This window comes from Mus musculus, chromosome 19 (genome assembly GCF_000001635.26).
Source record: "Mus musculus strain C57BL/6J chromosome 19, GRCm38.p6 C57BL/6J".
NCBI classification, from domain to species: domain Eukaryota; kingdom Metazoa; phylum Chordata; class Mammalia; order Rodentia; family Muridae; genus Mus; species Mus musculus.
Window position 1 is genome coordinate 28,901,931 of NC_000085.6, and position 15,707 is coordinate 28,917,637.

Sequence of the window (15,707 nt, forward strand, 5' to 3'; positions counted from 1 at the left end):
TAGAAACGAAATCCAGAATATCACCAGCTGTTCTAGCCTAGGTCTGACCACATCTGATGAAAAAGCTGCTCTCTAGCATCCAGAGACACTGCGTGTCTGTCCCGCCTGTGAGATGCCCTGAAAGTTCAGGTCTCCTGAGAGACCTCTGCCACCCCTTAGCTCATGTGGAACTAGCTCAACATTTTATAATCTAAATAGTAGAGATTGACAGGAAAATATCCAGTAGCGACAGCCAAGGAAGTCATTTAATCTCACTAAAACCTCAGCTCTGTCATCTGTGAGAAAAGAATAATAAAACCAAGCCCAGGGCTAGGGGAAGAGCATTAAGTGAAGTGATGTGTGTCAAATGCTTCCCCAGCATAGGGCATAGCTAAATAGAGCTTTACAAATGGAGCTGCTGTGGCCACACACAGTGTGGTTCCTGTCGCCTTTCCAATGACACTTGAGAAGCAAGATGATCATGGCTGGAATGACCTGCTCATGTGAGATGAAGAGATAGAACATCCAATGGGGGGGGTGTGGATGCTGCATGTGTGCTTCTGTGGCACACATTCTTACCAGAACCCCCTTAATTTGGGGGGGAGGGGTGCTGGACTCAAAGCTGAGCCCTTGGCTTCTTGATTATAGCCTGTGGTTCTCCCAGGGGAGAGCACATGTCCACTGAGCATGCCCACACTAGCTGGTTCCCTCCCCAGCAACCTGTCTGAGAAGACCTGTGACATCTGAATTGTGCCTTTCTTGTGTTTGCTTTCTAGCTACATGCCGATTGGCATTTTGTTCCTAATTGCTGGGAAGATCATAGAAGTTGAAGACTGGGAAATATTCCGCAAGCTGGGCCTTTACATGGCCACTGTCCTGAGCGGGTATGTCTGACTCAAGAGAAGAGACAGAGCTCCCTGCAGATACATTGGGGTTACTGGAGAAAGGCCAGGGTGCGGCTGGTTAGATGTAGCTTTTCTCCCATGGAGGAGAGCAGGGCATCAAGGCTGTCCTTTAACAGCTGTACCGTAGGTGGATCATGCTGTGCTAATCGCCAGCTCCTGGCAGAACAGCTTGGACCAGACTTTGCCACACACTTCATTGCTTGTGTTTAAAACAAGAGGAAAAGCTCATGTGTAGGCTCTTGGGGCTATCTCCTATCCCTTACTTCCTTAAGAATATAAATGAATCAGGCAGGCAAGGATACCTCCCACATATCCCAGGGCTGAAAGGAATTAAGAACCTGGATAAATTCCATCTTCCGCAAGTAGGAGTAGGAGGGCTGGGTTTGGGTCTGAGATTCTTGCTGAGCTGGTGGCTACTGCCGTTGTCTTGTGTCAGAAGGGTGTCCAGATGTTAGGGCTGTTTAGTAAGTGTCTGAGACCTTTCAGAAGCCATAAAACAAACAGGAAAGGTGCCAGGGTTGAATCTCTTGCACAGTTCTTACAGCCAAGCTGTTTGCTCCTTAAGAAGAGATGCTATAGTTTCTGAATGGTGCCTCCCTCCAAACGTGCCCGGCAAGGCCAGGGTGGTTCTATCCGCTGAGAAATATGGGGCAATAGGATGAGTAAAAGATGCTGATTTAATTCCCACGGGCCAATCAGCCACCTTGAGCCATCAGATTCCCTCTCAGAACCTCACCACATTGAGGCGTTCCCACAACACAGCATTAGTTGTTAACCTGGTGTGCCGGAGAACACAGCTTTCCAGCTCTGCAGAAGCAGCCTGGTCCAGCAGTGTGTGGGACAGAGTTGAACTGCAAGACCACAGAGATGAGAGAGGCGGGACTTCTACTTTCTATTAGCCCTGAGCTGGAGCTGTTGCTGAGCCAGGCCATACCAGGGGTGGGGGTGGGAGGGGGGAGAAGTGGCTGTCTGGGATAATAAGCCATTTTTAATGGGGTTCTGTTGAGTTCTTGTCTCTTGTTCTATTTATGTTTCTAGCAGAAAACTAAACAGCGTAGTGAAGATCTCATGATTCTTTGCACTAAGAGGACTGTCTCCTCATACTCTCAAGATTGCTCTTTGTAGAGCTCACTGTTCGCTGTGCATTGTCTAGCTGAACAGTCAGCTCATCACTTAAATGTACACGCATCTGCTAGTGAGTCTCGTGTAGCCAGCCTCTTTTAGGGCAATCCGTAGATTCCTAAGTGAAGCACTCTGGGAGCACAGGAATAATGAAGAAGTTGGAGACAGTCCTAAAGTGCAAGTTTCTCCTTGTTGCAACTCTGACCTCCCTCTTAGGTAGTAGATGCCATTCCAGAGCTCGGTCCAGAGGACGTGGTGGGGTGGCCTGTGAGGAGAGCTATAATGAGGTATCATGGTTGGGGACAAATGTGTCCTTGAAGGGAGAGTCGGCTCAGCCAGGGAAGGTATGGGACATTTCTGTAGAAGGTGGCAGAGATGATCAGTGCACGAAGTGCAGGAATGCATTGCAGGGACAGAGCAGATGACGTGACGCTCAGCGAGCTTGGGAATCTAAATTTATCTTCAGAATTTGCTAATAACTCTGACAAGGTGTTTCTTCTGCTAAGCAAGCCTTGACATCCCCATCGGTGGAATGGGGACATCTGTTCGCTGTCAGACGCCCCTGTCTCACTGGGTCTTTGTGAAAGTTTAAAGATGTCGTGATTTTTAAAGCTGACTAAAAAGCAGGATCGGTGTGCAGACGTGGTATTGAGATTTTCTTCCTCTTGTTTGCAGGCTTGCAATCCACTCCCTCATAGTTCTGCCCCTGCTCTATTTCATAGTTGTGCGGAAGAACCCTTTCCGCTTTGCCTTGGGTATGGCGCAGGCTCTCCTGACAGCTCTCATGATCTCGTCCAGGTAACCAGGAGGAGAAGTGTTTGGGAGAAGCCGCCAGATAGTGCTCTGATAGCTTTTGGTGAAGATGACTGCAGCTTCTAGTTTTGATAGGCACCTTTGAGAGATGGTGCCTAAACTTTCTGTCTATCTTCTTGAATGTATTGTATTTCTCTACCGTTCCAAGTACTTCTTATACTCTCCATGTGGCCTGATACCCAGGAAAGATTCTGACGGGGGGGGGGGGGGAGCGGGGGGGGGGGCGGGCAGTGGTAGGCACAGCACCTCCTGTTTTTTGGTCTGGCCAAAAGTACCAGCATATGGACTGGGGAGGACCCAGGTTCAATTCCCAGCACCCACATAATGGCTCATGATTGCCTGTAACTCCAGTTCCTGGAAATCTAACACCCTCTTTGGGCCTCTGAGGGCACCAAGCATAAGGATATATATTCAGCAAAACATAAATACCATACACATAAAATAAAATTAGAATAAATTATTTTCTTAATTACCAGCATGCTTTGGGGCCCTTTTTTCACCTTTTAGGAAATGAGGATCTTTTGGGGGTGGAAACTGAGGCCTGGCCTTCTTAGACCTAAAGTCTTTTCTCTTGATCCCACAGTTCGGCAACCCTGCCAGTTACATTCCGCTGTGCGGAAGAAAAGAACCAGGTAGACAAGAGGATCACGAGATTTGTGCTGCCTGTTGGTGCCACCATCAACATGGACGGCACTGCGCTCTACGAAGCTGTGGCAGCCGTGTTTATTGCGCAACTGAATGGCTTGGACCTAAGCATTGGGCAGATCGTCACCATCAGGTGAGGTACAATGGCGCTCTCACTACATCACTGCTTGGACTGCCTCCAGCAAACACGGTCCGTGGAGAGAAACCGAGAAGGGCCCAGAAATGGTTCTGCTGGTCTATAAGTCCCTTGCCCAAGACGTGGTGGGGTAGATTCATGGCGCATGCAATTCCTGCTTCAGGAGATGGATTGCTGAAGCAGCTCTCTGTTCAGTTCACTGTGGCCAACAGGTGCCAGACAGTTGACACACCAAAGATTCAAGGTTGAATCTAGCACCAGTTCTTGCTCAAACGGGAGTTCCTGGTGGACAAGGGTTAGATACCCAAATAAATGCTGGGTTTGTGATAGGACTCTCACAGAAAATTGATGGGGAATCATGGGGGCCCCAACGAGAGAAGGATCAAACATACCTGGGAAGAGGAAAGGAGGATTCCTAGAGGAGAAAACAGTATGGATAAAGCTTAGATGAATGGGAATAGCAAGAAAAGACAAAGGATAAGTGCTCAGAACAGCAGAAATATCTCAGAACCCAGCAAGAGTCCAGATTATTATCATATGATAAACAGATTTTCATTTTAAAGATAATTAGCAGTATGGTGGGAGGCTTGGATGGGAGCAGGGACCACAAACTAGAAGATCAGTAAGTCCTCAAATGGCCTAGATCAAGACCTACACTGGGCATACCTCAGAGTTAGTGAATCAGAGAGCCAGTGTCTGGATTTAAGAGAATGCTTATAAGGTCCTGGTGCCTACACAGTGAGTCCGCAGTAAATGCAAGGAATGGGTGACATTATTTGGGAAGAGTTTGTAGAGAAGAGGGAACTGAGGAAGAAACCTCATAAAATCCTATTAGAGGTAGATGAAGGGGAAAAGGGTGGAGGGAGAAACCAGGTGGGAGGAAAACAGGGCCATCGAGGAAACCTGGGGTCAAGAGGTTTGCTTTCAAAGATTAAAATGCCCCATGTCTGATGCCAAGAAAAGTTCAAGTCAAATGAAGCCTGAACATTGATTAAGGAGGTAGGAGAAATGACATTGGTGGTGAGTTCCATTGGAGTTGTGTCCTAGGGCAGCGTTACTAGCCAGTAGCCCCGTGTGGCCCATGGCTGGCTGAACTGGGTAGCACGGCTATGGAACAGACTCATGGCTACAGACAGCTCTGCTGGAACGCACTGTGTGACAGACTGGGATGCCTGTTGATCTCAGCACCATAGTTCAGGTTCAAGGGTCAGTTTCAGATGAACCTGGGTGAGCTTCATTTATGTTTCACGTACACGTTATGCTATAGTCGCCGTGATTTCATGAAGTATGTGTAGTGCTTAGATTTTAACTATGATCTGTCGTGTGAGATCAGCTGTGGGATTTTCCGTCCATAGTGTCACATTAGTCTTAGATTTTGGAGAACTTGGGATGTTGGACTTTCAAATAGTCAGGTTAACTGGGGATGCAGGAACAGAGTTCTCCTCTTGGCTGATTACAGAGTAAAAAGAAAAAGCAAGCTTGCAGCGCTCAGCCTGGTTTTATTGAAAGCACACAAAAGTACACAGGGAAACAGACTCCTCCAGTTGGAAAGAGGATCCAGGATCCGGAATCTGGGTTTTTCTGGCAGAGCCAAAACTTTCATATGATGGTGAGATGAGTTCTCTTTATCAGAGTTGATTGGTTTGGGCTGTTGCAATGGTTTGGGGAACTCAGAAAGTTGATTGGTTCCCATCATTAGAGTCCCCTCTCCCTTATTTGATAATCAACGCCAGGCAGTTTCCTCTGGCAGGAAAAACATCAAGGCTTTACCCCAAAGAGGAAGAAGGAAGCCAGCCATCTTAAATGTTTATGGGAAAGTAGAGCGTGTTTTCCCTGGCTGCCTACTTACCTGAGAGCTGTCAGACTCCTGGTCCCTCAGGATTCTCAGACAGTGTTGCTCCCATGGTGGCTGCTGTACTCAGAGCAGCGTGTGTTTTGATCCTGGCAGAACAGCAGAAGTGTCGTGTTCTGAGTTTGCTGCACAGGTACTATCCTGGCTTTTCAGGGTTTTGTCTACACAAACGCTGTCCAGACATCTAACCCCTCAAATGCAGGCGAGGAGTTGAGATCCGGAGAAGTGCCTTGCTGAAGAATCGCCAGAACCAGGAATGTAAGCCAGATGTGTTGTCTAACTTCATGCTACCCCACAGCCCGCCCTCCAGTCCTGCTAAGCCTGGGCGCTAGGGCAGACCCTTGTTTCTTGGAAGCTGAAGGCTCGGCTGTGCTGAGGCAGGATGTGTTTGAACAATGAATAGGTTTTCATCCATTTCCCCTTACCTGAAGACAGAATGTTCTCAATGTCACCAAAGCCAACTAAATGACAGAAGCTTTGTGAGCAAGTCCAAGGCTCAAGAGCAGAGTCGTCTCTGACTGACTGAATTCTGAAGCCCAGCCTCACGCTGGTAAGGACATGGCTAACCACGTGTTGAGGCTTTCAAGGGGATCAATGAGCCTGGGCACAAATCTCTTCTGATAAAGAAAAACCCTTGATACATTGTTTAATTTTTTTTTCAACCATCATTGAAATAAAGTTGGATTTTTTTTTTTCAAAAAGGATTTAGGAAGGATAGCCCCCCTGGATTATATAAGCCTAAAACTTTCAGAAATGTTGATACAACCCCAGAACAAAGTCACTGTAAACTGGTAGCCATAGCCTCTACAGGAAAACATACTAGGCAAAGCAGCTGCCCGGCTGTTGACCTGTAAGACAGCCCTGGGCAGATGAATGGGCAGCAGAGCCTCTTTGAGAATCCAGAGGCCTCTGGGACCCACAGGAATACGCATCTGTGGCTAGATCTGGGCTTTGTCTAGTTTACATCAGCAGTTTCTGCACCTTTGCCTTTCAGCCCACCCGCATCTGGAAATGATACTTTATACCCTGAGGGTGAGGCCACAGCTCCAAAAAGCACTGTGGGTGGCCTTGCCTGCTCTCCCCATTCAGTGGGTTTTCAGGACACGGTGAGCCTTGATTTCTCCAGAATGGCCCAATTAAAATAAACACACTGCTGGTGAGAAACTGGACAATACCAGGAGAAATGCCCCTATGCCCTATACTGTGAATTCAGGAGGGATCTTGTCAAAAACATGGTAATGAAGTTCACCTGGAACTACCTAAGATTCCAAGTCGCTCTTCCTTTTATACAAAGGACATCTGCTGGCCTGAAGGAGCAGTCAGGAATGCTTGTACCTTGGACAGTGTCACAATTTCTCAATTCGGTGCCTTTAAGGGATGTTCTTAGAGAAGACAAGAGTCTTGTGATGGCCAGGCATTATGTAAAGCCTACATAACCACTACGTTATCCCTCTGCCTTCGCCTCAGACATCCTTGCCAATCCACTCTACCGCCCCCTCTGCTCCCCTTCCCGAGACAACTGAAATTCCTGGCACATGCTAGGTGCTCTGTAAACGACTGAACAGCTGAGACTGGAGGAGGAAGGAGGCAAGGGTGGGTAGGTAAAGCCTTTTATGAAAATACTTGTATAAAAAAAATTGATAAATCCCCGCCCTCCCTCTACGTAACTGCCTCCGTTTTGTGGATTGTTGCTGTTCAGTACTTGTTAGCTTTAGAGTGACCTGCCACATGCTCTCCTCCTGCTGTGACATCCTGCTCCTCTTAAGCCCCTACAGTTCTGGGGTGTGCACTTGTACAGGTGTGTGTGTGTGTGTGTGTGTGTGTGTGTGTATGTGTGTGTGTGTGTATGTGTGTATTGGATGGTTGGGCAGATCACACACATACACACACACACACACACACACACGACAAAACTGGTTATTTAGCAAATGGGCTCTAAGTGTAAAGAACGGGACCATAACTGTAACAGCAGCCATGGAGCCTGTGTCATACCTGAGGCCTGAGAAATGGATGTCTAACCCTTGCCTGCCATTGTGTCTTGGCTCTAGCATTACAGCCACCGCTGCCAGCATTGGAGCTGCTGGGGTGCCCCAGGCTGGCCTGGTGACCATGGTGATCGTGCTGAGTGCTGTGGGGCTGCCTGCCGAGGACGTCACCCTGATCATTGCTGTTGACTGGCTCCTGTGAGTTGGGACAAAGGCCCCTGCCTGGGTTGGTTGGGCAGGTAGCTTCCCAGCCATGCAGACTCTCTCTGCTGGGCTGGGCCTTCTGCCCCGCATTGTCTGTTACTGCTTTCATTTCCTTCTGGCAAAGCTGCCTGATAACATGCTTAAAATGAACTCTTCATAACTTCAGCAGGGGTTCTCAAAAGCCAGTAAGCTCCACCAGTCTGGTATCCCTGGTGACACTTAAGGTTAGGGGCTGGGTGGGGGACAAGATTAAACATGAGACAGTGGAGTGAAGGAGCAGGATAAGTCTATCCCTACACATCCCAGTCCCGAGTTAGCTTCATTATTAGCAGGACCGCCTGCTTCAACATCAGTGCATCTTTCCAAGCATCTTTGGCATCCTCTGGGCTGGTGATGAGAGCAAAGGTTTTAGCACGTGCCTGTGTCTAAATCCTCATCTGATATCTTAGTAGATTTAGGATCCTGTGGATGCTCCTTAACTTCTCTGAGGCCCAATTGCATTATTTATGAGATGGAAAAAACCATGCCTAACCGCAGTAGCTTGTTAGGGACCAAATGGGCTCATATGAGGCATTTGAAGTGAGGCTGGCAGTCGGTACATGGCTCAACAGAAGGCAAGTTCTAGTGTTATGATGGCAGTGAGTCAATCCGACCTCTCAGCCCCAGACCGTTTTCTTCTATCTTACACAGACACACACACACACACACACACACACACACACACACACACCATACACAGAACATCTGTGAAGAAAGATGCCTCTTTGACACCCAAAATTGAAAGTGGAACAGCCTGGTCTCTGGCTTTCTCTTTGATACTCAGGTCTATACATCTACCTTCTAGTTCCAAGTTCTGGCTCTGCCCCTGCCATCAGAGTAAGTATAGCTCCATACTGAACCTCACTTCCTATTAGAGAAAGACCAGGGTCGAACAGTTTGTGAACCTCAGCTAAGATTGGAGAAAGGGACATGGTCATGCTGTGGAGGTTCCAAGCTTGTACCTGGTATGGAAGCCGTTTCAAGTAAAAGAAGAAACCAGGCTGACTTAAACCCTGATATTTCCTAGAAGCAGTGACTTTTGCTTCCAAGATGAATGAGGGTCCAAGCCTTTAATCCCACCACTTGGGAGGCAGAGGCAGGCAGATTTCTGAGTTCGAGGCCAGCCTGGTCTACAAAGTGAGTTCCAGGACAGCCAGGGCTATACAGAGAAACCCTGTCTCAAAAACAAAACAAAACAAAACAAAACAAAACAAAACAAAACAAAAAGATACAAAGATGCTGGCCCAGTGCAGTCCCTGACAGAGGCATGCGCATTGTCACGTGTAGTCACCATTGGCTTCCTAAGTATCATCTCCACAAATGTGACCGCGTTCTCAGTTCTTTCACCCAATCTCAGCATCAAAATGGACACACCCTCTCTAGGCCGTCACTCTAGGCCTCTCTGCCACTGGCCCCTTCTCCAGCCTGTCTGGGATTATGACACAATGCAGGCGAATCAATGAGGACCCCACTTCCGGGCTGGTCTACATTTTCAGGGACCTCATTGTTCCTCCATGTCCCTGCCAGGTTGTCCATGGAGTGACCTTATTTGGTAAAGCAATGAGTACACCAGGGACACACCTGAAGCCCACAGACTTGGCACCATCCAAACCCCAACCAAGTACTGAGATTCTCTCACCTTAGTCAATAGAGAGCTCCTAATACCATGGGCATCACACCTGGGGAACCCACAAAACAGAAGTCAAAGCTGAAAACTTTATTGAGTTCTGAGCCATCCTTAGAGCCCTCTGTGTCTATCTGAAGACACAATTCTTATTTTGGGAAGGAAGAAGGGAATTTTAGGAGTCTGAGATGTCACTGCTACTTACTGGGAACACGGACCAACTGGGGCCCATTTTCTTATTCAGCCCTTTAGAAACCACCCTCTGCTCCAGGCCTGAAGCTTCTGCTAAGCCAGGCAGACAGCATTCTGCATTGACTTTGATCTTAACTGAACACATCAGAACCTTTCCTTTCTCCATACGACAGAGGAGGAGGAGGAGGAAATCGGAGCCCATTCTGACTCTCCTGTCTCTTTCCCAGGGACCGGTTCAGGACCATGGTGAACGTCCTGGGTGATGCGTTTGGGACGGGCATCGTAGAGAAGCTCTCGAAGAAGGAGCTGGAGCAGATGGATGTTTCGTCTGAAGTCAACATCGTGAACCCCTTTGCCTTGGAACCCACAACCCTCGATAACGAAGACTCAGATACCAAGAAGTCTTATGTCAATGGGGGCTTCGCGGTAGACAAATCTGACACCATCTCGTTCACTCAGACCTCACAGTTCTAGATGCCTGACCTCAGATTGAGGCCTGGGATTGTGAAGGGCGTCTCCACAGGAGCCATCTCCTAGCAAACTCCGACATTAAGGAACGAGAAGGACACTAAGAGTCAACTGTACATTTAGTTTGATAAACAGACCTCCAGATTATTTTCTATATTTGACTTTATAGCCTTGGTTCTCTGGGTTTAGGGATTTGGGGTGAGATGAACTGAAAGGAAATTAAGAAAGTTGTGTTATCTGGATTTTCTAATTCTATACAACAGAGTTTGGAAGTATATGAAGTAGTAACTGTTAGGATTAGGTCATAGATATGGAAGAGAAATTGGTTTCTCATGCATAGACCAGTGTTTGGGGTTTTTAAACAATATTATTGGCTACAAATTTTTACTCAGGCTTTCTATTGGCAGGACTTCCTTTGCCTTTTTACTTTTATAGATTATAATGCATCTCAAAAGCCCTACCCAGTTAATGTGCCAAATTTTCCATTTTGACCTCATCTCCAGCCACTCTCAAACTACCCTGGGGCGGGGGGAGCAAAAAAGATCAGCATAGTTCTGCAATAACAGTTTAAAGATAGTTGTGGGGTTTAGGGGAAGGGAAAGGGTTTTTTATTCAATGTACTGTATTGAGACACTGGTAGCTGACAGCCAGTGTTCGGTATAGAACTATATGTATATGTGTGTATATTTATTATTTTCATGTAATTTGCAAGACAGAGATCAGTAATGAACTATCAATGTGAAATACGCAGCTTCCCTTGTACTTGAATCAAAACGATAGCTCCAGCCTAGGTGTGAGCTCACCAGAACACTGTCAGGCACTCTGGGATGAGAAATCAAGTTGCTGGCTTACTGTGATTCAAGCCCTAAAGCAGAAACATATTATGGTGAAACTCTAAGATGACACAGCCATTCACGTACAACATCTAGGGTCAGGCTCCCGGGAGGGGGAGGCTCCCTGCGAGCATGGAATAAGTACATTTACAAAGGCACTGTAGAGGCAGGAAGTGCTCCCATAGCAACAAAAGGCTTCGATCTTCAAGTAGACTTCAAGACCCACTTCACAAGGCTGTCACTTTTCTGTTCTTGGTTTTCTCTGCCTGCGCCCCCCACCCCCAGGGCCAAACCAGCAGTGACAAGCCACTGCTGTTTCAAAACGGGGTGGCCTAAATTGAATAAGCCTCATTGCAAGGTGACCAAGCTATCCTTATACTGTCGTCTTTTTATTTTATCTTCTGGTTTTTTTATTTTTTAGTTTTTGAGACAGCGCCTCTCTACATAGCCCTGGATATCCTGGAACTCACTATGTAGACTAGACTGGCCTCAAACTCACAGAGATCCTCCTGCCTCTGCCTCTTTAGTGCTGGCCTGAAAGGTAGGTACCACCATGCCCAGCTCTACACTGTATTTTTACAGAAGAAAAGCCAGGCCATAAGCGACTGGTACCAGCGGTTCAGGGACAATACTTCAGTCCTTCCCTGGAGAGGATTGTTCTGGGAATCTCAGCCTTGTGGCTTAGAATCCTCTGCCTGTCTTTCTCCTGCTAATTCCCGAAGATGGCTTATAAAAGTCTACACTTCTGTCCTCATCCTGTAAATAAAACTCAACAAAAACTTGTTCTTAACTTGGAGACAGGTTCATAACAGCCGTGTTTCTGTAGTGCCCTTAAGTCATCTTAAACCCGTGCTTTTATATTTAAGAAGCCAGAAATCGTGCCAAAGATAGCAGGAAGGTAACCGAATGCTCAGAGTTGGCCACGCCCACCTGAAAGCTACCGACTGACCGTCACGGTGACCCTTGACTCCGAACTTTGAAGTACAAATATCTGTATTCTTTATAGGAAGTAAATCTAAATCTAAATGAGGTTGAATGGATATTTTATTTAGGAGTGGATGGTTCTGTCCCCTTATCAGGTGGTTCTCCTTAGTGGCAGTGAATTGGCAGAGCCGTTCACAAGATCATTGGGGTCATCTTGTAACCAGCCACTTCACACACTGTGCTGTTAACTCAAGATGATATGTTCCACTTCCTTCTCAATAAACATCTCCCCCACTCTTTCTCCCCTTATCTTTCTGCCTCTCATCTGTTCTTTTATTTACCTGGGTAAGTGTGAGAAAGTGAGTTGTGGGCTGGTGCTAGAAGCAATCTGAGATCATTGGCTTTAAAACCAGAGAAGATGGGCTTGGAAATGTTTTGTCACCCGGAGAAAGAAAGGTCAGGACTTGAGGAAGACACACCAGTCCTTCTTGTTCACCAGTGAGGATTACAAGACGGAAAGGCTAGCCCGTTGTGGACAATTGGGCTCCTAGTGTGTGACTGAAACGGAAATAGGATTTGCTAGAAACTACTATTATGTGACTCAACCGAATCTCAATTGTGTGACCACCTGATAAGGGGACTTGGTTTGCTGAAGGACTACCAATTACAAGTGGCTGGCTTTGGATGCCCTTGAGAGAAAGGACATGCTCCCTACCTGAGCACCCCAGGTACCAGTCTTCAAAACAGGACTCGTGTGTAATAGATATCAGAGGAACAGACAATTTCTTGGCCCCACCGAGGAAAGGCAGCATTAAAGTGCCAGTTGCTTTCTGGCCACAGGAATCCAGGACGGAGTCTTGACTGCAATGCAGGGTAGAGACATTCCCAACAACACACCAATTTAGAACAAAGTTTGGAATAGCTGGTGGAACTGAGCAGAAGCCCACCCCACAAGCTTAGCCATCTCCCAAATGATATCCACAGAGAGTATTCTTATCAGTACCAACAGGTGACTTTAATTTTTTGTAGCTCTCTGGGTTATTAAAAACCCAGCTCTATTTTTAGAGTCACCACGGGAAATACTGTGACCTGGTGATCAGAAGAGGGGAGAAGAAGCAATAGTGGTTTTGATGGTGATTAAGAGCCTTCCCTCTGTGGCAGGAAGGAAGAGGTCCTGCACACCCTTGGCAGAGCACTAAGACGACATACATCTCTACTGGTATTCTGCATTTAGTAAATTCTCGGTAAGAAACCGCAGGAGACACACAGCTTGCGGGCACACAACTGCAGTACCTTCTTACCTTTGTATTCCTTTCCAGTAATATAAGACACGCCCACCATCTTCCTACCAGGCCCACCACCCCCCAAAAAAACCTGGCACAAAAGGTAAAGACTCTCCCAGGGTCACATAAGGAACAGCGGTGGGGACACTGTTCCCTTCACTGGGCACTGCCAGGCAGAAAAGGCCAGGGATGCTGGAAGTTCACTTTAATTCAAATCTAGGGTGGCCTGAACATTTTGAAACACTTAAGTGTCATTGAAGAGATCTACTTTGCAGCCTAATGCCTATCCTTAAAATATTGCATTGCAATGCTTAAAATTTTGCTTAGAAGGTCTTTAGCGTCTAATAAAGAAGGGAATGCGGGCTGGGCCGAGGTGATGGACATGGATGGCTCGGACTGTACAGGTGGTCACAATTACAGCTTCTTGTAGGACAAACATCTCAATAAGTGATTTAAAAACATGAGTATGATCCTTGCAACACCAAGTGTTGACCTGTGCTGGCATAGGCCTAAGTATTTTACATGTATATAATCCTATTTGTTCTTTTGAACACTCCTCCTACTGCCGTTTTCCAGACGAAGGAAATTGACCTTCCAAGGTTAAGAAACTTGCCCAAGTTCACCCAGCTAGGACACATACATGATTCTAAGTCTTTTCCTATGGTGCATGATAGCCTGCAGTGTCCTCCTTCAAGGTTGCTGGTGCTTTCTAATGTCACTGAATTTGCTACAACCAGATTTACTTAGACAAATTCGCTCTCCTCATTTCCCCATTGGGGCAGTAGGCAGTTTAAAATGTCAATGAACCTCCTTTCACCCAGTGGCTTGACCTCTCCCCTCTTTATGGCTGATTGATATCCTCAGTATCATATCCGTCTCCACCCAAGTCCCTTCTAACTATTTCAATCAGAGTCCACTTTTTCCAGAAGGGCTGTTAGAGGCAGATAGATCCCTCTCTCTCTCTCTCTCTCTCTCTCTCTCTCTCTCTCTCTCCTCTCTCCTCTCTCTCCCCCTTCTCTCACCTCTCCCCCCTCTCCCTCTTTTCCTCTCCCCATCCCCTGTGGTCTGCTCTCCACCTACACAGTTCTCCCAAGTCTCCATGGTAACCAGTGCCCCTGTTTGCAAAGCCCAAACAGTCCCCAGTCACCAGGATTCCATCCTCTGCTGCACTCAGCTCCTTTGGTTGGCCTATATTCTAGCCCCCTGTCCCTCTGTTTCCTGACACCTTCCCAAGTTGCCCTCCTGGTTTTTTTCTGCTTCAGCTAAATGCACATGGGCCCTTTGAATCCTGAGGGAGGAGTGAACAAGCTTTGTATCACTCTGTTCTATATGCACCCCACCAGAAAGCCATCCATTGCCAGATGAATCCCAAAAGAATATGGCCACACAGTGTCTCCTACCCTGACCACACAGGTAAACTCCAGATCCCATTCCCAACCTCTCCTGGGCTTTTAAACTAAACTGACTCCACATTAACCTCAGAATGTTTTCCAGAAGTCTCTCCTGAACTGAGTTTAATATTTCCAGAACATACCCATTACGTCCCCTTTATCTTAGGGTGGTAATGGTTCTGCCTGCCTCTGAATCCAGCAGATCTGAGTTGTAAGCATGTCGAGAGGTTGGTTCAATCATTTGAGTCCCTCTGCTATGCGTTTCAGTGAGGGAACCATGTTGACTCTGAAGTTGCTGCTGGATTTTGCTCTTTAGACCCGAGTGTTCCTGCATTTCCTCTTCCCATTAATCCTTGAATAAACAACTTGTATGTTAATAATCCTCTAGGTCCTACTTACAACAATGAAACCTTCCTAATGAGAATGAGATGCGGAAAGATAAACAAAGGCCAGGCCTTCAGTGCCTGGCAACCCCTGTCCTGCCATTCAGAAACCCTCCCCTTCTACCAAGTATTCCAAGTATTTCCTATTCTAGGTCCCCTACTAAAAAGACTATTTAAAAAAATCCTCTCCCAAAAGACCTTACTTGACCTGGCCTCTGAGTTCATCTTGATTCACAAAAGTCACAGACACTGAATATGAAGGTGCTCATGTCTTGAGTTCTAGCCTCAAGGTGATTGTCCTCTTGGCCAATGCTTTTCTCTTATTACATATTTCATATTTGCCTTGCAGCTCAGCCAAGGCCACGGGCCCTGATGCCTCCTTAGAGGGATGGGATCCTGGCCCTCACCACACATGCATACTCTTTGAAGCACCATTAAGACAAGTTGCCCTGTGATTTCCTCCCATCTCCATGCTTGACCAGCCACTTCCATATTTGGTAGCACCATCTTCAGAAAGTCCTCTCTTTCTCACCCGTAAACTTCAGTGTCCATGGCACAAAGTTGTAAGCCCCGGGGCTAATATCAAAGACACTTTAGAAGATGCCCCAGGAGATAATCCTTTTCCCTACATAGCCCAATGTAGTCCAAATGCCTCACTTCTCCCAAATTACTGTCCAATTTGATCTTCCTATTCTTTAACATCCAAGGAAATCACTGGCTCCCTTCCCAGGAAAGATTCCAGGGCCACAGAGAAATAAAAGTATTTTATCACATGGTTAGGTATTGCCTTGTTTTATTAATACGAGACTTGGCAAAAAAAAAAAAAAAAAAAAACTGAAATGGAGTTCTATAGGTTTCACTTAAATCCATATCATTATTTTATACTACTAAGCCCAGCTCTATATAGCCATGGAGACTTCTGCAGTTTC

At 46.7% G+C, this 15,707-nt stretch overlaps 1 protein-coding gene across 1 annotated transcript in view; it reads left to right on the forward strand.

Moving 5' to 3' along the window:
- The window catches only part of Slc1a1 (solute carrier family 1 (neuronal/epithelial high affinity glutamate transporter, system Xag), member 1), a 78,826-nt gene extending 66,796 nt beyond the window's left edge, over positions 1-12,030 (forward strand). The window contains exons 8-12 of the mRNA NM_009199.3: positions 756-863; positions 2,682-2,804; positions 3,403-3,597; positions 7,501-7,635; positions 9,724-12,030. Of these exons, the coding sequence (NP_033225.1) occupies positions 756-863; positions 2,682-2,804; positions 3,403-3,597; positions 7,501-7,635; positions 9,724-9,970 (808 nt within the window). The 3' untranslated portion in view covers positions 9,971-12,030. The remainder of the gene's footprint in view (positions 1-755; positions 864-2,681; positions 2,805-3,402; positions 3,598-7,500; positions 7,636-9,723) is intronic.
- The last annotated feature ends 3,677 nt before the right edge of the window (positions 12,031-15,707 follow it).